A 22,514-nucleotide genomic window follows, 5' to 3' on the forward strand; every position below is an offset into this window, starting at 1 on the left:
TAATGACAAGGTATGATTGTGGCTATTTCCCCATAATCTCACCAACAGGGCTATTTTGTCAAATTTTTCGAATTCTCCCAATCTGATAGGTGAAAAATGATAATTGAATATAATTTCAATTTGTACTATTATTATGTGTAAGGCTGATCAGGTCCAATTTTAGACCTCTTTGTATATCATCTGGTATGAACTATTAATATGTTCTCTACTAGACTGTTCTTTTTCTTATTGATTTTTAGAAGCTCACATACAACACAAAAATAAGTATTTTGTCTCCTATATAAATGACAATTATATTTTCCCAGTGCATTTTTTTAAAAAAGGTATTTAAAATATTGGCTAATAGGAGAACAGCTATTCATTTAATTATTTTCTTTAAAATGTATGTTAATTACTCTTTTATATTATACTTCAAGAATAAAACAGATTTACAAAGTAAGTCTTCCACTGACATGGTCCATAAATGGACCAAATAATTCTTGGAAGAAAGCTAGAAATTTTCAAAATTAGTGAGGTCCTACATATTTTTATGACCTGGGACATCAATTTTTATTGCTCAAGGACAACTTGTTGGCCCACATGTAGGATAAAGTATTGCCTTACACCTTAGGACATGAATTCTAAATTCTTTTACAATAACTGTATGAGAATTGCTTTTACTTATGCCTTTTCTTCATAAAATTAATACATTTTTATTTTTCTAAGTGACTTCACAGAACACTTCCAACTTACTAGATTGGCCATGTCTGTGTCTATAGTTTTAAAATTGGCCTTCTTATCCTAATTCCTCAAATAACCTACTCTCCACACTCTCCTCAAATCTCAAAATAAAATTTCTAAAAATTAGCTTGTTGAGCCAGCATGACCCAAATCATTACTAAAATTTCAGTATCTGAGTTTCAAAGGAAGAAAAGGAAATAGAGAAAAAAAAATCTTCCAGTTTCAAGACAAAATGTCTCAGAAACAGTTCATTCTCATTGTTTCTTTTAACCATATCACAGTGCTATTTCAAATGTTCCATTCCATTTTTTTTTTTGACATAAAGTGCCATAATATGGTAAGTCTGACTTTGAAATTATTTCAAATTTTACCTTCCTAAGAATATAAAACTACCATTCATTAGCAACACTGTATCCCTTCAATTACTTCAAAAGCTACTCCTGCTATTACCATCTTAAACTTTTTAAAAGGAAGAGATCTGGTTTTCTGGATCATCTTGGAAAGTGGCACTGACAAAAAACTAAATAGACTCTCAAAGAAGTTTAGAAAAGCGCTATGTATAGGTACTTACCATATAACAAATTGAAATTTAATAAAAAAGAATTTATCCACAGGCATAAACAAAGCTAAGTTACAGTTGGTGAAGCAGAGCTGGTGTCTGACTTGATAGATTTCAAAGAATGTAAATCAGTAGACAAAAGGCCACTAGAATCGAAGGCCAGTCAAAGACAATTGTTTGGAAAACTATCATTTTAACCAGAAAAACTGAATGAAGGACTAAGAAGATAATATTCAAAATTACTCATTCAGTTGATACTTAGTACAAATTTTCTGGAAACATGCTTGTACTTGAGATAATATGAAACAGAGTTATGAAAGAGTAAGAAATACTAACAGTTGCTTTTTCAGGAATGTTTCTAATACAAAGGGTAAGTCCACTGGATTCAACAGCAAATTACTTGCCTGGCGTGGTGGCTCACGCCTGTAATCCCAGCACTTTGGGAGACCGAGGTGGGCAGACCACCTGAGGTCGGGAGTTGGAGATCAGCCTGACCAACATGGAGAAAGCCCCGTCTCTACTAAAAAACACAAAAAATTAGCCGGGCATGGTGGCGCATGCCTGTAATCCCAGTTACTTGGGAGGCTGGGGCAGGAGAATCATTTGAACGTGGGAGACAGAGGTTGCGGGGAGGTGGAGGTTGCGGTGAGCCGAGATCGTGCCATTGCACTCCAGCCTGAGCAACAAAGCGAAACTCCATCTCAAAAAAAAAAAAGTAAATTATTCATTTGTCATTGATATGCTTTCTATCAATATCAGGAAGAAGAAAATAGCTACTAGTGAGGAATAGACTTGCCCCTACTCCAACTCCAGCTGAATGGCTATCTCAACTATATAATGAGATTGAGCATAAAGAAAATGAGGCGAAATGTCTCAACAGTACAATTTCAAATGCCTTGGGTTAATCCTCAATCCTCAGGAAAATATTTTAGATATAAGTATTCTCCCTCTCTACTTTATGGGTGATTTTAAAAAATCAATAAAATCTTACAGAGAAACTATAAACACAAGATTCAAACCATTCATATAATTGTCTAATTTATGAAACTGAATAAGGAAACCTAATTGTCATATGTTATTTCAACCAATAATATCATCATTCTTTCTATTCTTATTCAAACTTCATTCTTAATGATCCATTATATGACATAAGCAAATGCAGGCAGAACATTATCATGGAAACTAAAATAGTCTTTTAAGAAGGAAAATAAAATCTATGAAAGTGTATACTTTACAAGGCTTTGACTGATGTTTATTCCTCATGAGCACAGAAGAAAATGTTTAATACAGAATATTCGTACTTGGTCCTATTAATTCATAAACTCTCATATGCTATGCCATAAGAGAAAACTATACAAATTTCAATGTTTCTATGAATTGAGTGTGCCTTTCATCCCAAATGGAATGAGAAAGATAGTCAGAGAAGTATGTATTTTGGACTAACACACGTTACTTAGAATAATTTACTTAACAGGTATAGCTAATTTTACTATTATAACGTTTTCTCTCCTATAATCACATCAATGCTATTTTATTTAGTCAAAAGCTAAACATGAGGCATTCTGGCTGAGGTTTAGACTATTATTATGTAAAGTAATCCCTTTTTTTTTTTTTTTTTTTTTTTTTTTTTTTTGAGACAAAGTTTTGCTCTTGTTGCCCAGGCTGGAACGCAATGGCGCGATCTTGGCTCCCCGCAACCTCCGCCTCCTGGGTTCAAGTGATTTTCCTGACTCCCAAGTAGCTGGGATTACAGGCATGCACCACTACACCCGGCTAATTTTGTATTTTTAGTAGAGACTTTAGTAGGTTTCTCCATGTTGGTCAGGCTGGTCTCAAATTCCCGACCTCAGATGATCCGCCCGCCTCGGCCTCCCAAAGTGTTGGGATTACAGGCGTGAGCCATCACACCCGGCCTAGTATTCACTTTTTTTTTTTTAAGTGTTAATTTAAATTATCTCTTCTAAGAAATTTCAGTTTTACAGAAAATTAAAGGTAAGATATAAAAACCAAAAAATTTTCCCCTTACAAGTTTGTTAAAATGATGGCACATATTGAAATCTTCAAGTTCAATTTGATATATAAAGAACTACTTTTCTTTCAAGAGAAAGTACACGTAGTCACATTCTCAAAATCATACTAAAACTTAACCTTTTTAAAGACCAAAATGCTCTTTCAAAGGATCAGAATACCTGAAAACTGTTTAAAAGTCACTTACCTTTCAAACCTAGAGTTTGTAGCTGGAAGAGCCGACCAAGTTCATAAGGCAAAACCCGTAACAGATTGTTATTTAAAAGCAATTCCCTGTTTAAAAAAAAAAAAAAAAATTTAGTTTAATATACTAAGTTTTATTAACATCTGTATTTGCCATTAACGCTCCTTCTAACATACTATAAGTGATTGTTTATATTCAAGGCACATCTCTATGTGCTCATCCAAAAACACTGTACAATATAAAAGTACTATGAAATGTGTAATTGCCACTACTATTAACAATGTTTCTATTTCTATGATTTACTCATTCTCTAGCTCACATTAAAGTTGGAGGTGTAGGAACTGCATATCATTCTCAGGCTAAATCTACCCCCTTTTTTCTCACCAAAAATGCCTGTCAAATGCAAATGTGACAGATATCCTTAGTATCTAACCAACAGATATCCTTGAACCCCATCTAATCAATAGAAAAAAGTACAAATTTTTACACAAACTTCAGGAATAAACTGTAATTAGTAGCCAATCACCTATACCTTAAGTAACTGAATACTAATCATATCAAAATACTAAGAAAACAAACCAAAAAATTAATAAAAAGATTAATAAGAAACAGGTGAAGTATATTAAAGAAGACAAAAGAAAATGTGAAAAGATGAAAAAAATACTATGATCGACAATTACTGACATGAAACATAAATATTAAAATAAAGCATAGATAGTACAGACAAGAATAGGATAGCATAAGTAAGATCTAACTTTATGACTGTGAAATTTTGAGCAGACTATAGGAAAAAAATAGCACCCTCATTAGTGGATGACCAAAAGTAAAAAAAGCAAGTAAAGGAAAGTGAAGAACAAGATTTTAAAACAATGTTTAAGTTTAAACATGTGACGGCAATTTTTAAAAATTATTACTCAACAGATAATCACTGGAAACATTTAGATAAGATCTTAAGATTTCCTACAAAGTTTTTTTAGGATTTCTTTAGGGAATTTTTAAAGAATCCCTAAAAATTAGAAATAAATCCATTTCATCAGGTTTTAAGGTTTCCTTAAGGAGTTGTATTATGAAATATAAATATACTTTGACTCAAATAATAGAGCTATGTTCTTATCAGTTGTATTCATCAGCAAAACTTCATTTTTCAAGTATTTCTGATCAGTCTTATCACATTGGATAATGAGACTTACTATTTTAGCCTCACCCCACCTCAAGTTTGTCAAGGAAACTGGTAATACAAGCACACTCTAATTCAGGACCCTCCAAATTTAAAGAAAGGAAAAGAAATGAATAACGGAGGCCAACTCAAGCACTATGCTTAGACAGTTTATATAATTTGATAGTTACAACACACCAAAATCCTACTAAAATTGAGTAACATCCCTAATTTTCTTAAATTTAGAATTTTATATAATGAGTCATGTCTGTATTACTTCCTCACCTGAGAGACACCATGTTTCCTAGTTCTGCTGGTAAACTTCTGAGTTTATTGGATGACAGATCCAGGTAAACCAGATTATGAAGCTTGGCAATATCAGGTGGAATGCGACTAAGGTAATTGTCATTTAGGTGCAGCGCTGTCAAGTGTGTCAATGACCAAAGTGATGTACTTAGGCTCCGCACTCTACCTAAAAGGCAAAATACTGAAGTGTAAAACCCCAGGCCCAAGATGACACCTAAACTACAAGGACTAAAAAGTGGTAAGAGAGGCTGCAAATACACATGGATATTGTATCTCTGACATTTTAGCTTTTCATTTAATGCATTTGATTGCTTCCAAACACGCCTGGCCCTCCTTTACGTTCATGCCACTTTCACATGACAACCACTCTTTCTCATGAACCTTCCATGTATTAAATGAGAAGTGGCAAAATGTGGAAACCCTTGGAGTTTAACTGAGTAGTTCTCAATCAGAGGCAATTTGGTTTCCTCAAAGGATTTGGAATGCCTGGAGACATTTTTGGTTGCCACAACTGAAGGGGTACTACTGCTATCTAGTGAGTAGAAGCCAGGAATGCTACTAAGTATCCTACAATGCACACAACAGCCCTCCACTATTATTCAGCTCAGTGTCAGTAGTGCCAAGGTTAAGAAACCCTAGATTAACTTAGTAAGATCGGCTCATATTCATTCTTCTGACTACCAATCATCCATCCACCCAGTTACCTTTTAGCTAAATGTGCAAGTAATTCTCGCTATTGACATTACAATGTAGGGTTTAACTCTTCCAAATGAATGCCTATTGGGGAAAAAATGGCATTTTATATATAATCTGTATTATACCAATTCATAAAAGAAAAATAATACTTATATTTTTAATAAACTTTAAATTTTGTAGTAATTTTAGATTCACAGAAAAGTTACCAAGATAACACAGAGAGTTCCTATATATCCCTCCTTCAGCTTCCCTAACATTAGAATCTGCATCATCACCATGGTACATTTGTCGAAACTAGGAAACCAACACTGGTGCATTACTACTAACTAAACTCTAGACTTTATTTGGATTTCACCAGTTTTTATACCTTTTTATTCCAGATTCAATGCAGGCTACCATTTTGCATTTAGTTACATCTCCTTAGTCTCCTCTGGTCTATGACAGTTTCAGCCTTTACTTGTTTTACACGACAATGACAATTTTGAGTATTAATCAAGCTAGGTATTTTGCACAAGGTCCTTTAGCTTGAGTTTGTCTGATGTTTTTCTCATTATTAGACTGGAATTATGAGTTTTTAGGAATCACATTTTATTTTACCCAATCCCAAACAGGTAGTAAGGTCCTGTAACATAGTTATTATAATTTATTAGAATAAATAGATAGCTTCCAGGTTTTCTCCTTTGCCGACACTGAGATAGGAGGATGGCAAAGATTTCAATTTGCAAAAATAATTACTCTGAAATAGTCTAAATGAAATCTATTATATCAAAGAACCTGGTTTTACTTAGAAACTAAACTCCCAATATCCTCAATTCCAGATGCCTGCTCAATGTAATCTCAAAGAATGGAAACAAAGATATTCAGTCACATATAAGACAGATATATTAAACACCAGTATCTCAACATCTTGTAGCTTTTCAACTAGTCTGTCTAATTAAAAATGTACAACAAAAAATATAGCAATACTCAACTTTTTTATTACCACTATTACATGCCAGATTAAATGCTTCAGATTCCACTCACCCGAGATTTCTAATTCTGCCCAGTGAGATTTTTTCCCATTGGCTACCTCCTCTGCTGACATGATGGTATAAATTCTGCGAGGATCTGGAGGATCATATTTTTCCTTTGGCATCCCTATTAGTCTGTTTAAAAAAAGAAAAAAAAAAGGAGATCAACAATTATTATAGTCTTGCTTTAAAAAAAGAGAAAATAAGATAGGGTAAACTCCTTTTCTCTCCCCATTACCAGTCTAGTAAGTCATTTTATACCACAAATTCTCACTTGCAGAAAAAGAAAACACACACATTATCTGCAGTATGCTAGGATCTTGCAGGAACTTATTATCAGATGCCTCAGGGAAAATGCAAATAAGCAACAGCACTGGACTTTGCAATGAACATCATGGTTGCTTCCTAACCCCTTCCCTTCATTTAGCTGTACTGCTTTCCCAAGTAGTAGTTTCCAGAATGGACTCTGACTAGTCTAATAGAATCAGTAATTCTATTCTCCTTTCCTCAGTGATATTCAGATATCCCATGCCTAAGACAATCAGCACATGACATTCCCCTTGCCACAGAGATTTAGTTCAGGAGTATCTAATAATCACAAAACCGCAGAACTCTTTCTATATTTATAGGAAAAGCAGGCTTCTCTCTCCTGCTGGTCATAAACAAAGAAGAATACAGCCCAAATTGCTGTTGGCAGCCATGCAACAACAATAAGGAAAGTCAGCCATGGAAGGCAGAGTCTGGAAAACAGAAAAACAAAGGCAGAGTCCTCACTGAATCACACCTGTAGCACACCCAAATGCTGGCCTTTTCTGATACACAAGCCAATATAGTTCCCTTACTGTTTAAGCTAGTTTGAATTGTGTTTCCTGTTACTACTAATCAAAAGTGTCCTAATTATAATTAGTATGAGTACATATCTTAGTTTGCCTGGGTCAGTCTTGGTTTATATCTGTTGTTCTGAAGCAATTATTATTATCATCCCTTTTCATGCTCAAAAGAGTCCAATTTGGATGAGTTACATGGTCACCCTAATCAAAACTAGTATACTCATGTGTCGTTTAACAAAGATATGTTCTGAGAAATGCATTATTAGGCAATTCAAACATTGTTATGCAGCACAGGACTATACTGTGCCATCTTCCTGCTGTAACTGCCAAAATAATCACTGAACAATTATCAATGATGACCAGATAGACAAAAAACTCATCAAATGTGCTATGTATGAAGTAGATGACAAATGGCTCTAAAAGTAACCTTATTCAACATAAGAAGTACTGCTTGGTAGTAGGCAGAAAATAAAATCCAGTTCATATCTAACAAGAATAGCAAATGACACAACGTCCTGAGCCTAAATTAAACTCCTGCATGCTTTCAATAAATTGCCACATAGTATTTATATTGGGTTCTTTGCTCATATTTTAACATATATACATACACCCCAAAACCAAGCATCTGAATCTGGAACTGTTTGCAAGTAAAGTTTAGACCTTATATCCCAAATTGAAGAGTTGCTTTCAGGTCATCTGAAATTTGTTACATGTAGAGATTAATGAAATTTGTTACATATAGAGATTAAAGAAAAAAGAGATATTCTATCATGTAACAAGAAATCAAAACGCTAGTTTATAAGAATGCAATCAAAGTTTCCCATATTATCATTTTCTCTCACATTTCTAAAGGGAAAATAGTCATTCCTTTCCACTTACTTAAAGGAGCAGAGAGAAAGTTTTCCGTATCTGTTCATATGTTAACAGTAATTAGTTTCCAACTTTCCAGGTTAAGCTCTTCAACTCTAATCTTATCATACAATTTGGGCGATGCTAAGCCGTATTTTATTTTCCATAAATGTCTCAGAACTTCATATAGCACAAAGAATATGATCATTTTCTGCAGGAGAAGAAATTTGATTTCTACCATATTCAGCCTATATATAATACTTCTGAAAATAAAGTTTTTAGGTAACAAGGTTTTCAGAATTTCTGCTGTACACCATAAGGCACATGTGTCTCTTTGGGTACTTTTGTGTAATAATGTAAGAGTCTACAAAAAAATACAAGATTAAGCAAAGCCAAATCAAACAGTTCTAGATCCAAAGACGCACTACGTAATCCATTACCTACAATGAAAATGGGTAAAACACCCTAAATTTGCAAAAACATATAGGTTTCACTAATTTTAGATCTTTTTTTTTTTTTTTTTTTTGGGAGACTGAGTTTTGCTATGTCGCCCAGGCTGGAGTGCAATGGCGCGATCTCGACTCACTGCAAACTCCGCCTCCCAGGTTCACGCGATTCTCCTGCCTCAGCCTCCTGAGTAGCTGGGGTTACAGGCGTGTGTCACCACGCCTAGCTAATTTTTGTATTTTTAATAGAGATGGGGATTTCACCATGTCGGTCAAACTGCTCTCGAACTCCTGACCTCGTGATCCACCCACCTTGGCCTCCCAAAGTGCTGGGATTACAGGTGTGAGCCACCACACCTGGCCCAATTTTAGATCATTTTTATAAAACACAGGGCATAGGATTAGAAGGCAATTTAATCTGTTTTAATCACAGCTCCCACTAGATGCGATGTTCCTTAAGGGGACTATGTTTCTGTGTGGAGACATATCCTTTTTATATCTCTATACAGTTCCCGCCACATAGGAAGCACTTAACATGTATTTGTGGAATGATCAATGATCATATGCTTTATAATCCTAAAATCTGCCGCCTTCCTCCCTCCCTACTCATCTCACAGCCAATTAACACCCAATGCTTTTCTAAAAATTGATACAAAGAAATGGTAATTCATCCACATGTTCAATTTTCTCAGATATTTTTAAAATCTAGATAGAAGATTAATAATTACCATCTTTTCTGGTGCTCCAATTCTAATCTCTAAAACAGATACTATATGGAACTACATTTCTGTTTTTTAATTCTGCATGTTTCAATCTTTGTAAGTACATTAAAATTACAAAATCTCTTCCTAAAAAAAAAAAAAAAGCACTATAAAATGTTTACCAGTATCTATAATACGTAAAAACCAAAGTAAGATCAATACTGTCATATTAGGGGTCAGAGGTCTTTTGGATTTGATTAGGATGTCAATAAAAATGACTGAAGCTAAAACATTTCTCATTTGAGTTTACTAAATAATTTAGTATAGTTCTGGTCACGATTGCCCCCAAAATCAGGTTTTCATTGTGCTATTAAAAACAGGCAACTTGGCCTGGCAAGGTGGCTCCCGCTGGTAATTCCAGCACTTTGGAAGGCCAAGGTGGGCGGATCACTTGAGGTCAGTAGTGAGGTCAGGAGTTTCAGACCACCCTAGCCAAAATGGTGAAACCCTGTTTCTACTAAAACTACAAAAATTAGCCGGGTGTGGTGGCCCATGTCTGTAAATCACAACTACATGGGAGGCTGAGGCATAGGAATCACTTAAACCTGGGTGTCGCAGGCTGCAGTGAGCCAAGACTACCCCACTGCACTACAGCCTGGGCAACAGAGTGAAATCCTGTATCAATCAATCAATAACAGAGAACTCAATTTCAGGAAATTAACATTATTAAATCCTTCCGTTCAGCTTTATTTTCCCCTCGCAGGTCTCGGCATCAACTTTCCACCTTGTAGGCATACCACAAAAATCTATTTCAAAATATCTTCAAATTATGAAATAAATTATTCAAATGTAACTTCAATCTCTAAATGTGACACTGATCATGTGGCTTCAAATAGTCTCATATACAGCTCAGTGCAAGACTTAAATACTGAGTGATTAACATTTTTCATCCAAGAAAGAGAAATGTTTTATTTGGGAAAACGTACTGCAATTAATTCCTTTCTTTTTTTTTTTTTTTTTTTTTTTTTTTTTTTTGAGACAGAGTCTTGCTCTGTCACCCAGGCTGGAGTACAGTGGCCGGATCTCAGCTCACTGCAAGCTCCGCCTCCCGGGTTTACGTCATTCTCCTGCCTCAGCCTCCAAGTAGCTAGGATTACAGGCACCCGCCACCTCGCCCGGCTAGTTTTTTGTATTTTTTAGTAGAGAACGGGGTTTCACCAGGTTAGCCAGGATGGTCTCGATCTCCTGACCTTGTGATCCACCCATCTCGGACTCCCAAAGTGCTGGGATTACAGGCTTGAGCCACCGCGCCCGGCCAGCAGTGCAATTAATTTCTTATCTTTAATTTCAAACTAATGAAGGGGCAGGTTTTTTAATTAGTTTTTCCAAGAGTTTCTAATTTCTACAACAATTTACATAGATTCTCAAAAGATCTTCCCATTACATCAACCAAATTTATACTGGGAATCCCGATTACATAACAAAGCCTGTTAGCAACACCTTTCCAACTTCGCCATCTAACTTCATTTCAACACTGTGTAAAACACTCCACTTAGTTCCCCAAATACTACACAAGCTGTTTTTGAGTCTGCCATTCATTCACTCTTTATTTCTTCATTTCTTAGCATGTCTCCTACAAAGGCCTCAGAGACTCTGAGTAAAATTTCTGAGAGTAACCATCAGTCCTAGATAAGGAACCTGATTTTCTCCTACGTCTTATATACTCCTTACATTAAAAAGTTTTAATCTCCATCACCAAAGGCTGATTAAACACTACCACAGAGTGAAGACTTTAATAAATTTGTCTTTGGTTCTATTAAACAAAAACTTCAGATAACTCTGTAAAATACTGACTTCATAGAAAATGTATTTCAAAGCTGGGCACAGCAGTACACTCCTCCGGTCCCACCTAGTTGGGTGGCTGAGGTGGAGGGAGCGCTTGCAGCTAGGAGTTCAAGGCCATTGTGCACTATAACCACACCTCTGAATAGCCACTGCACTCTAGCCTGGGCAACATAGCATTAAAAAACATTAAAAAATATGCAGCCTTAAAAAAAGAGTGAGTTCACGTCCTTTGCAGGGACATGGATGAAGCTGGAAGCCATCATTCCCAGCAAACTAACACAGGAACAGAAAAGCAAACACTGCATGTTCTCACTCCTAAGTGGGAGGTGAACAATGAGAACACATGGGCACAGGGAGGGGAACATCACACACAGGGGCCTGTCGGGGGGTGGGTGGCAAGGGGAGGGAGAGCATTAGGACAAATACCTAATGGATGCAGGGGTTAAAACCTAGATGAGGGGTTGATAGGTACAGCAAACCACCATGGTACATGCATACCTATGTAACAAACCTGCATGTTCTGTACATGTATCCCAGAACTTAAAGTAAAATTTTAAAAAACATTAAAAATAAAAAAATGTTTAATGTATTTTAGGGGGGGTTGTATTTTAGTTTTTAAATTTATAAGCAATATTATATGTAACGCTAGGTCTGCTTTGCACAGAAAAATTTAAATTTAGAGTTTCCAAAACTGCAAATAAATCTACATAACATGCTATTTCAATGAAAGGTATATTTTTAAAATACATATGAAATACATTCAAATATACTACCCCAAATCTCAAGTTTTATATGTAGCACTAGGAAAATAAACCAGCATAACTCTCCTTGAAAAAAACAAGCTGGCCAAATCAAGGCAAACTGGTAAAAGCTAGAACTAAGCTTCTGTAAATACTGGTCATCTAGAGTAGCTTACAAAAAAACAGAAGCCTCTATAGTGTATGTAAAGATGTAAGTCCTATAGCGTTAAATTACAGTTTCTCTCTTACCACCCTAAGTGTAAGGTCATTTTATCTCAGTCTATAGTTTGGCACAATTAGTGTTATTTCATTTAGGATTCAGACTAAAAATCCTACAAGCACCGGAGTGCTTCATAATGAATCAGACTGCTAACTCAATGAAATCTGACCCAAAATACAAATCACTAATCATCTCAACAATAGTTTGCAAAATCAGTCATATGCAGAGATACAGATGCTGGCAGAGTTCCTAAAATTGAAAGAACACAAAAATAAGCCTATATGAGGCTTAATTTACAGCTCAGAGTAAATATCAATAACTTATTCCATTTTACACATTCTCAGATAAATCTGTCTTATATTGGCATTTATTCCCAAAAGTTACAGACGGGAAAACATGTTTTTTTGTGTGTGTGATTTACTACATACTCATCTTAATAAGTAACTATCCTTCCCATCTGGTCTTAACCACTATAAGCTCCCTTCCTGAGAAAATGTGTCTGTGTTTATCTTGCTTAACAAAGCAAATAACTCTTGCACTGTGCCATTTTTTAAGTTTCTATTTCCTTATCAATATCTTTTTTGTTGTTGTTGTTGTTTTTAGACAGGGTCTCACTCTGTCACCTAGGCTGGAGGACAGTGGTACAATCATAGCTCATTGCAAGCTTGAAATCCTATGATCAAGTGATCTTCCCTCCTCAGTCTCCCCAGTAGCTGGGACTACAGGCACATGTTATGACACCCAGCTAATTTTATTTTATTTTATTTTTATTAGAGACGAGGTTTCACTATGTTGCCCAAGCTGGTCTTGAACTCCTGTCCTCAAGAGATCCTCCTGCCTTGGCCTCCCAGTGCTAGCAGGATTACAGGCATGAGCCACAGGGCCTAGCCTTTTTTTTTTTTTTAAGAGACAGTGTCTACCTATGTTGCCCAGCCTGACCTCAAACTCCTGGGGTCAAGCAATCCTCCTGCCTCAGCCTTCCAAGTAGCTAGGACTACTGGTGTCCCCACTATACCCAACTATAATATTTACTCTTAACGATACGCAACTATTAATCATTACAACTGTCATACTAAATTTGTACTTCACCTGAATGAGATAAGCAGCTGATACTACAAAAACTGCCCCTAGCAAACTACACTGCATATAGTAAGATCATATTGACAAAATTGAAGATTGATGGCAATCCCAAGAGCTTAAATGACATCCTGGGATAAAGAACAATTTAATTAGCAATCCCATTCCATTTCCATACCAAGGGCCTGTGGATGGCATTTGTCTTTAATTATATATTCAACTAAAGTTCATAGATTATAAAATAATGCAAACATGTTTTAAAAAAAAGACTTAATTCCAAGTGTTCATGACATCTCCAGCTCTGTGACCACTCTAAAGAAAAAACTTACGTTTTATAATGGCAAAGTCACTCATCATTATTGAAAAAAATAACCTTCAAACTTTTGAGGTCTAATGTTTCTGACCAGTTTAACATTTATTCAAGAAATATTTACTGCATGCCTATTGCTCACTACTGACATTTACTGTACCAAGCACTAGGGTGCTTCAATAGTGAACAAGATGTACATTGTCCTCACTCTCATGGAGCATATACTGTTTCCACAGCACTACTTGAAAAAGAAAAGCTATACAGTATTTTGCTTTTCAATAATTCTGCAAGGAATTTGGCATTTCTTGTTACTACTTTCTTTTTCTCCCTCATCGGGTAGCTGCATTGTTCTCTATTGTCACTACTCTAAGCAGAACAACTAAAGGGAAAATAAAACATTCTTATCACAAAGGAGGAGGGTGATGAATAATTGATAACCTCTGGCATGGTCAAGTATAGGTGGAGAGAACAGAGTTCCCAGGATAAGAATGGGAAGTTTTAAATGGCCTAATATTGGGGAATGTGACTGAAGATAACAGGTTAAACACATACTAGTACATTTAACTTAAGATGATAGCAACTGGTTTCCTGAATCAGTGATATTATTATTTTCTACAACCCTTGCTAGCAAACCAAATAATTAGACAACCCAAGGAACAAGGAAATACTTGGACTCAATATGTCTTATTTCTAGTCAGTTTATTCTTGGGGCTCTATTTATTAAATATATCTCAAGTCAAACATTAGTTATCTATGCAAATAAAATGCATAGGCATATGTGGCAATAAAGCCCCTAGATGAATATGAGAAAATGTTATTGGTTGTTATACATCTTTCCAAAGGTAATTCAAAGATAACTTTACGGCAATCCAGAGATAACTTACAGGAAGCTTCTGGCTCTGGAAAGCGATGAGGGCATAGTCTACTTGTCAGTTATAGTAATACCAGGAGGAAATAAAGGAGAAAATTAGAATACAATTCCTTTTCTGCATATTTAGAAACTTTCTCCCATATTTGAGATACAAGACAACAGCAGCAGCAACAACATGAAACATAAATAAATACTAAAATAAAAAAACAGAGACCAGACTTGGGGTTATAAATCTATCAATCACTTCAAATTTTCAAAAATAATGCTACTATAGACATGTTTCATTTTATTTCATTATCAATATGGACAATTTAAGCTTATGATTTTCCTCCCAGAATTCCAAATTAAGTCTTAGTCTCCACCTAACTTAACAATTACAATGCTTTAATGCCTTGCATTTAATGCCTCCCACTCATCTAAAGATACTGAATATAATCTAATTTTTTTTTTTTTTTTTTGAGACTAGGTCTCACTTTATCACCCAGGCTGGAGTGTAGTGTGGTGCAACCTCAGCTCACTGCAGCCTCAACCTCCTGGGTTCAAGTGATCCTCTCACCCCAGTCTCCTGAGTACCGAGGACTACAGGTGCACGCCACCACCATCTAGCTAATCTTCGTATTTTTTTGTAGAGATGGGTTTCACCATGTTGCCCAGGCTGGTCTTGAACTACTGGGCCCAAGTGATCTGCCCACCTCAGCCTCCCAAAGTGCTGGAATTACAGGTATGAGCCACTGCACCCAAACTTCTTTTCACTTTTTTGATTTAGTTTGTGTTTTCTATCCCCTCTGATATGTACATTTGCCTCTTTTTTTTTTAATGGGTATCAACTTTCTTCTCATCATTCTTGGCTTAAGTCATCTTTCACTTCTTCTTCTGTATATTTTCCCATGCAGAAATCAAGTTACTTCTAAAATTTATATGGAAAGACAATCTAAAATAGCCAGTACACTTCTGAAAAAGATATAAACATAGATGTGCATGGTATCTGATTTTTCAAGACTTACTAAAACTACAGTAATCCAGAGAGTTTGGTATTTATGAAAGAATAGACATACACAGTTCAATGGAACAGAACTGAGAAACTAGAAATAGACCCATATACATGATCAATAGATTTACAACAAAAAGATAACCATATAGAGAAAGCACAGATTTTTCAACAAATGGTGCTAGAACAATGGCATATCCATATGGAAAAATAAATTAATAAACATCAATCCATACCTTGCATTACAAAGTAAACTTACAAGGACCATGAGCTTAAATATAAAACCAATAACTATAAAACATTAGAAGAAAACATGAAAGAAAACTCTTTGTGACCTTGAATTAGGCAAAGATTACTTAGACATAACATAAAAAGTATGATCCATAAAAGAAAAAATACTGATAAACTAACTTTCAAGAAAAGTTAAGACTTCTGCTCTTTGAAAGCTGAAGGAAAAGACATGTCAGGGTTTAAGAATAAATATCTGCAAAACATGTATCTGAAAAAAAAAACACTCCAGAATATATAAAGAACGCTCAAAACAAAATAAATAAAGCAATCTTATTTTTTAAATTAACAAAATATTTGAACAGATACTTCAAAGAAGATACACGGACAGCAAATAAGCACATGAAAAGATGCACAACATTAGGCATCAGAGAAATACTAAAAACCACAATGAGATATCACTACACATTAGAAGGATTAAATTTAATAACTGACAATATCTAGTGCTGACGAAGATTTGGTCTGCATGCACACGCACAAAACAAGCGGGATTAAAAGAAAACTTGTCTCAAAGTGTCACAGTGCTGAAGTAGAAGAGACGATGCAAGACTTCCACGAGCAGGTGACACTAAGCTGAATCTTAAAGAATGAACAGGAATCAGTATTTCCCTCAAGGAAAGGGGTTGTAGGTATGGCAGGGACAGACAAAGCAAAAATAAAAGCATAAGCAAAGACTCATAAATAAGAAATAACATGGCCGGGCGTGGTGGCTCATGCCTGTAATCCCAGCACTTAGGGAGGCCAAGGACAGTGGATCACCTGAAGTCCGGAGTTCAAGACCAGCCTGACCAACATAGTGAAACCCCATCTCTACTAAAAATGCAAAACTTAGCTGGACGTGGTGGCAGGCACCTGTAATTCCAGCTACTGGGGAAGCTGACACAGGGGAATCACTTGAACCCAGGAGGCAGAGGGTGCAGTGAGCTGGCATCACACCATTGCACTCCAGCTGGGGCAACAGAGCGGAAGGGAGGGAGGGAGGGAGGGAGGTAGGGAAGGAAGGAGGGAGGGAGGGAGGGAAGGAAGGAAGGAAGGAGGGAGAGAGGGAGGGAAGGAAGGAAGGAAGGGAGGGTAGATAGGAAGGAAGGAAGGGAGGGAGGGAGGGAGGGAGGGAAATAACATGAGAACGCTAAGCAGAGTGGCTCACACCTGTAATCCCAGCACTTTGGGAGGCTGAGGTGGAAGGATCATGCTGAAGTCCAAGAGTTCAAGACCAGCCTGGTGACACAGTGAGACCCTGTTTGTATTGCTAAAGAAAATAAAAGTAAATTTTTTAAAAAAATTGTTTTTGAGACAGGGTCTTACTATGTCACTTGGGCTGGAGTGCAATGGTGTATGATCATGGTTCAGTGGAGTCTTGACCTCCTGGGCGTAAGTGATCCTCCCACCTTAGCCTCCCAAGTAGCTGGGACCACATGTGCATACCACCCCACGCCTGGCTAATTTTTGTATTTTTTGTAGAAGCAGGATTTCACCATGTTCCCCAGGCTGGTCTTGAACTCCTGAGCTCAAGTGATCTGCTCACCTTGGCCTCCTAAAGTGCTGTGATTACAGGTGTGAGCCTAAAAATTTTTGTTAAAAAAGAAACAATATGAGGAGAGAGGCTGTTCACAGGGGTTGCTGAAAAATATCACCAGAGTCATGGAGAGATGGCGTTCTATATGTAAAGATAGAAAGCTTCAAAAATCTGCTTGTTTTACTGAGTCTTTCCTATAAATCATTTTCCTCACGTAAAGAATTTGCCATCCCTAAGAGTCTAATAATAAATGAGGCCAGGCGCGGTGGCTCACACCTGTAATCCCAGCACTTCGGGAGGCCAAGGCGGGCTGATCCTCTGGTTTAAGACCAGCCTGGCCAACACGGTGAAACCTCGTCTCTACTAAAAATACAAAAAACAGCCGGGTGTGGTGGCAGGTGCCTGTAATCCAGCTACTCAGGAGGCTGAGGCAGGAGAATTACCTGAACCTGGGAGGTGGAGACTGCAGTGAGCCAAGATCGTGCCACTGCCCTCCAGTCTGGGCAACAAAGCGAGACTCTGTCTCAAAAAATAATAACAACAATAATAATAATAATAATAATAAATGAAACTACCAATCCTAGTTGCCTCTTTCCTTCATTCCCTTTTATTTTCCTCTACTCAACAACATTGCTTCTAGTTACACATCTGAGTGGGCTTATATCCTCTACTGATTTAGCTATCACATTCTTAAAGACATTACAAATGCCCTAAAATCCCTGTACTTAACATTAAATATAAAATACTCTTGTCACTTGCCATCATAAAAGCAAACTATAGCATGGCATTTGACTGTCATTACACTTACCCCCAGTTTCTCAGCATACACAATTACAATCACTAGTGTAGTGAAGAGATTCATTCAGTTAGAAAGAGACTCAAATCTAAAATATGTACTCAAACTCTTCTTTGAAACTCAGAGAATCCACTTAAAGGAGACTACACTATCTATTTGTAAATTTGGGATTCTTTAGGGGCAGCAAATGATGATGACAATAATCACCATCACTGCAACTACCAACTACTAGCTACTACATATAAGTTATTTACCTAACTTTATTTCACTTAATTCATTTCTACCAACAATCTTGTAAGCAGGTATTACTATTTCAATTCTAGCATTCAGAAAACTGTAATCTAAAGAGGTTTAGAAGCTTGCTGGCAAGGAGCAGGACTGGAATTCAAATCCAATTCCACTACATTGATCTGCCTCAGATATATGCCTTCAGTAAATCCTTTATCTTTAAAGTTTGAAAACTCTCAAAATGATCTCCCATACTAGTATCATAAATCTGAAAATCTATTTTCTTTGACCAAACTTCTTTTTTGTTCCAATATTAGTGGGAAATCTATATTCCACAATTTGGCAAAAAATAAGTTAAAATAGCTCCATCACATTCCAAGATTTAATGAATATATTCAGGATTTAATTTTTTTGCATACTAAGGTAAAATGTAAGCGAACAGTTTTTTAAAAACTTGGAGTGGAAAAGATCTCTTCAGGCAGGAATCCAAAAATAGAAACATAAAAAGACGTATTTATATGATTATCTAAAAATTCAAACCTCCTATACATTATGTAAGACAAAATGAAAAGCAAGTAAAATAGGGAAGATATGTATGACATGCATGATAAGGTTAACAGTTTTAAATACACTAAGAGATTGCATAATACCTTTCAAATGAGAAAGAACATATAATAATAATAGGCAATTCAGCTGGGCACGATGGCTCACACCTGTAATCCCAGCACTTTGGGAAGCCAAGGCGGGCAGACTGCCTGAGCTCAGGAGTTCAAGACCAGCTTGAGCAATACAGCGAAACCCCATCTCCACTAAAATATAAAAAAATAGCCGGGCGTGGTGGCATGTGCCTGCAGTCCCAGCTACTCGGAAGGCTGAGGCAAAAGAATTGCTTGAACCTGGGAGGCAGCTGTTGCATTGAGCCAAGAACATGCCACTGCACTCCAGCATGGGCAAAAGAGCAAGACTCTGTCTCAAAAAAATAGTAATAATAAATAATAATAATAGGCAATTGATGAAACAAGTACAAATGTATAATACATATATAAAAAATTAACTTCATTCTAAATGGAAAAAACAAACAAACACAAGACAATAAAATATGATGCCACTTTCAGGAATTTAACATAAGCCTAAAGACAAGAGTTTATGCTCAACAATAAGGTAGTTAAAGAAAATACAGCCATATCTATATGACAGTACAAGTCGCCTTTCTCTTTTTTCATAAGTAAACCAATTGATTTAAATTTTCCACTAACTCCCCTTCCACACATCACCAGTATTTCACTACAATGAAGATAATGTTTTCAATTTTTAAATTTTAAGCAGCTAAAACTGGTATGCTTGAATGGGATGGATTTTAGGCCAAAACAGAATAAGGTCAACACAGAATGATTCAATGCAGAGCTGTCTCCCAAACTGTACATTATTTAGCTAATCATATAGCTTTTAGTCAAACCCAAAGTGATAGTAAACCCTCTAACTGCTTGTTTTCAAGGAAAAACTTAAGGTATCCTACAAACTGACTGAGTACACAGCCTATCCCCCTCCGACTCCCCACCCCGCCACCCCGCCCCAATGCAACCATTCAGTCAACTCAATTTTCTCATTAACGAAATATTCAGATAAAATGCAAGGAACTTTTAGCCAAAGGGGAAAAAAAGTCAGTTTTTTTTTGTTTAGTACGTTGGGAGGCCGAGGTGGGAGGACTGTTTGAGGCCAATAGTTCAAGACCACCCTGGGCAACATGGCAAGACCCTGTCTCTACAAAACATAAAATTAGCTGGGGTGGTGGTGCATGCCTATAGTCCCAGCTAATCAGGAAGATTCCTTGAGCCCAGGAGGTTAAGGCTGCAGTGAGCCATGATCATGCCACGGCACTCCAGCCTGGGAGAGGGAAGGAAACCCTGTCTCAAAAAAAAAAAAGCCAAGCATGATGGCTTATGCCTGTAATCCCAGCACTTTGGGAGGCCAAGGTGGGCAGATGGCATGAGCTCAGGAGTTTGAGACCAGCCTGGGCAACATGGCAAAACCCTGTCTCTACAAAAAATACAAAAATTACCTGGGCATTGTGACATGTGTCTATGTTCTCAGCTACTTGGGAAGCTGAGGTGGGGGGATTGCTTGAGCCCAAGAAGTGGAAGCTGCAGTGAGTGGTGACTGTGCCACTGCAGCCTAAGTGACAAAGCAAGACATTGTCTCAAAAAAAAAAAAAAAAAAAAAAAAAAATCATTCCCATATGCTAAACACAACATACAAATTTTTAAATATAAAGAATGCCCTAAAAATCTTCTGTGCTCTGCCTATTTATCATTGTCTCTCCCCCTTCCCCTGGTAATCACTCCTCTTTTTGCTGCCTCCATAGTTTTGCCTTTTCCAGAGTGTCATTTATTTGGACTCATACAGTGTGTAGTCTTTTCAGACTGGGTTCTTTCATTTAGCATTATGCATTTTAAGTTTCCTCCATGTCTTTTCATAGCTTGATAGCTCATTTCTTTTTAGCACTGAATAACACATCACTGTCTGGATGTACCACAGTTTATCTATCCACTCACCTACTGAAGGACATCTTGGTTGTTTCCAAGTTTGGACAATTATGAATAAAGCTACTATAAACATTCACATGCAGGTTTTTGTGTAGATGTAAGTTTTTTACTCATTTGGGTAAATACCAAAGAGCATGATGGCTGGATCATATGGTAAGGGTATGCTTAGTTTTGTAAGAAACTGCCAAACTATCTTCCAGATTAGCTATATTATTTTGCATTCTTATCAGCAACGAATTCCCATTGCTCCACATCCTCCTCGGCATTTGGTGTTGTCAGTGTTCTGGATTTGGCCATTCTAAAAAGCACACTAGTATCTCATTGTTGTTTACAAAGGGCTTTAATTAAAAAATAAAAAGGCATTTGACTATTATTTGAAGATATGCATAAAACTTTCCTTTTTTTATTTTACTTTATTTTATTTAGAGACGGATTCTTGCTCTGTCGCCCAGGCTAGAGTTCTCCTGCCTCAGCTTCCCGAGTAGCCAGAATTACAGGTGTCCACCACCACACCTGGCTAATTTTTTTTTTTGTATTTTTAGTCAAGACAGGGTTTCTCCATCTTGGCCAGGCTGGTCTTGAACACTGCTGACCTCATGATCTACCGACCTTAGCATTCCAAAGTGCTGGGATTATAGGCATGAGCCACTAAACCCGGCCAAAACTTTCACATTTTAAAAAATAATCTTTGCAGCCGGGTGCAGTGGCTCACACCTGTAATCCCAGCACTTTGGGAGGCTGAGGCAGGCGGATCACTTGAGGTCAGGAGTTCCAGACCAGACTGGCCAACATCGTGAAACACAGTCTATACTGAAAATACAAAAATTAGCCAGGCGTGATGGTGCACACTTGTAATCCCAGCTACTTGGGAAGCTGAGGCGGGAAAATTACGAACCGGGAAGTGGGGGGCTGCAATGCGCCAAGATTGTGCCATTGCGCTCAGCCAAGATTGCGCCACTGCACTTCAGCCTGAGCAACAGAGCGAGGCTCTGTCTCCAAATAACAATCATCATCATCTTCAGCATCATCTTTGTCTATTTCTGATAGCCTAGCATGTTATCAACATTGAGAAAGCTATATATTACCTAAAGATATCTGCAGACTATCAAGATAAGTAACAAATGTGAATGGTTTAAAAAAAAAGAAAAAAAAAAGGAAAGATTAATAAAATGAGAAAACACTGCCAAGTAGAGGAGGTAGTTTAAGAATAATTACAGATTCACAAAATAAATGGGTGTGGGTATGTAAAAAGGTCAGTGTCCATTTAAACATCCATATTTTCTTTGATCAAAAGCAGAACATCTATGGTTTTTGTAAAATGTTTTGTTATTATAAGCCTAATACTAATAGCATATAATTTCTCTAAGGCTCATTCTTCTGTTGCGCCCATGATATTTTTCTAAGTTTTTTTTCATATTCTCACTGAGAAAAATTAATCTGATTTTGCTTTGGTATTATTTAAACAATAAATGGTAGGTATTTTTGACTGTAAATCACTCACATACCCATAATATTTTAAAAACCATTTGGTATTATGAAAAATATTCCAATAAGGAAAACCTTGCATCTAAAGGAAACACTGCATGTTCTTATAGATTCAAGACCAT

General features: G+C 36.7%; 1 protein-coding gene across 8 annotated transcripts in view; it reads right to left on the bottom strand.

The window, feature by feature from the left end:
- CNOT6L (CCR4-NOT transcription complex subunit 6 like) overlaps nt 1-22,514 on the bottom strand; it is a 103,390-nt gene that overhangs the window by 52,171 nt on the left and 28,705 nt on the right. For 6 of the 8 annotated variants that reach the window (XM_050790845.1, XM_050790843.1, XM_050790842.1 and 3 more), the window contains exons 2-4: nt 6,673-6,794; nt 4,933-5,119; nt 3,495-3,580 (exon numbers count right to left, since the gene is read on the bottom strand). In XM_050790845.1, the coding sequence (XP_050646802.1) occupies nt 3,495-3,580; nt 4,933-5,119; nt 6,673-6,784 (385 nt within the window). In that variant the 5' untranslated portion in view covers nt 6,785-6,794. Of the gene's footprint in view, nt 1-3,494; nt 3,581-4,932; nt 5,120-6,672; nt 6,795-8,368; nt 10,512-22,514 lie in introns of those variants that run through there. The other 2 variants (XM_050790841.1, XM_050790848.1) reach the window with 2 other exon arrangements.

The sequence above is a fragment of the Macaca thibetana genome, chromosome 5 (assembly GCF_024542745.1).
Source record: "Macaca thibetana thibetana isolate TM-01 chromosome 5, ASM2454274v1, whole genome shotgun sequence".
Lineage (NCBI taxonomy): Eukaryota > Metazoa > Chordata > Mammalia > Primates > Cercopithecidae > Macaca > Macaca thibetana.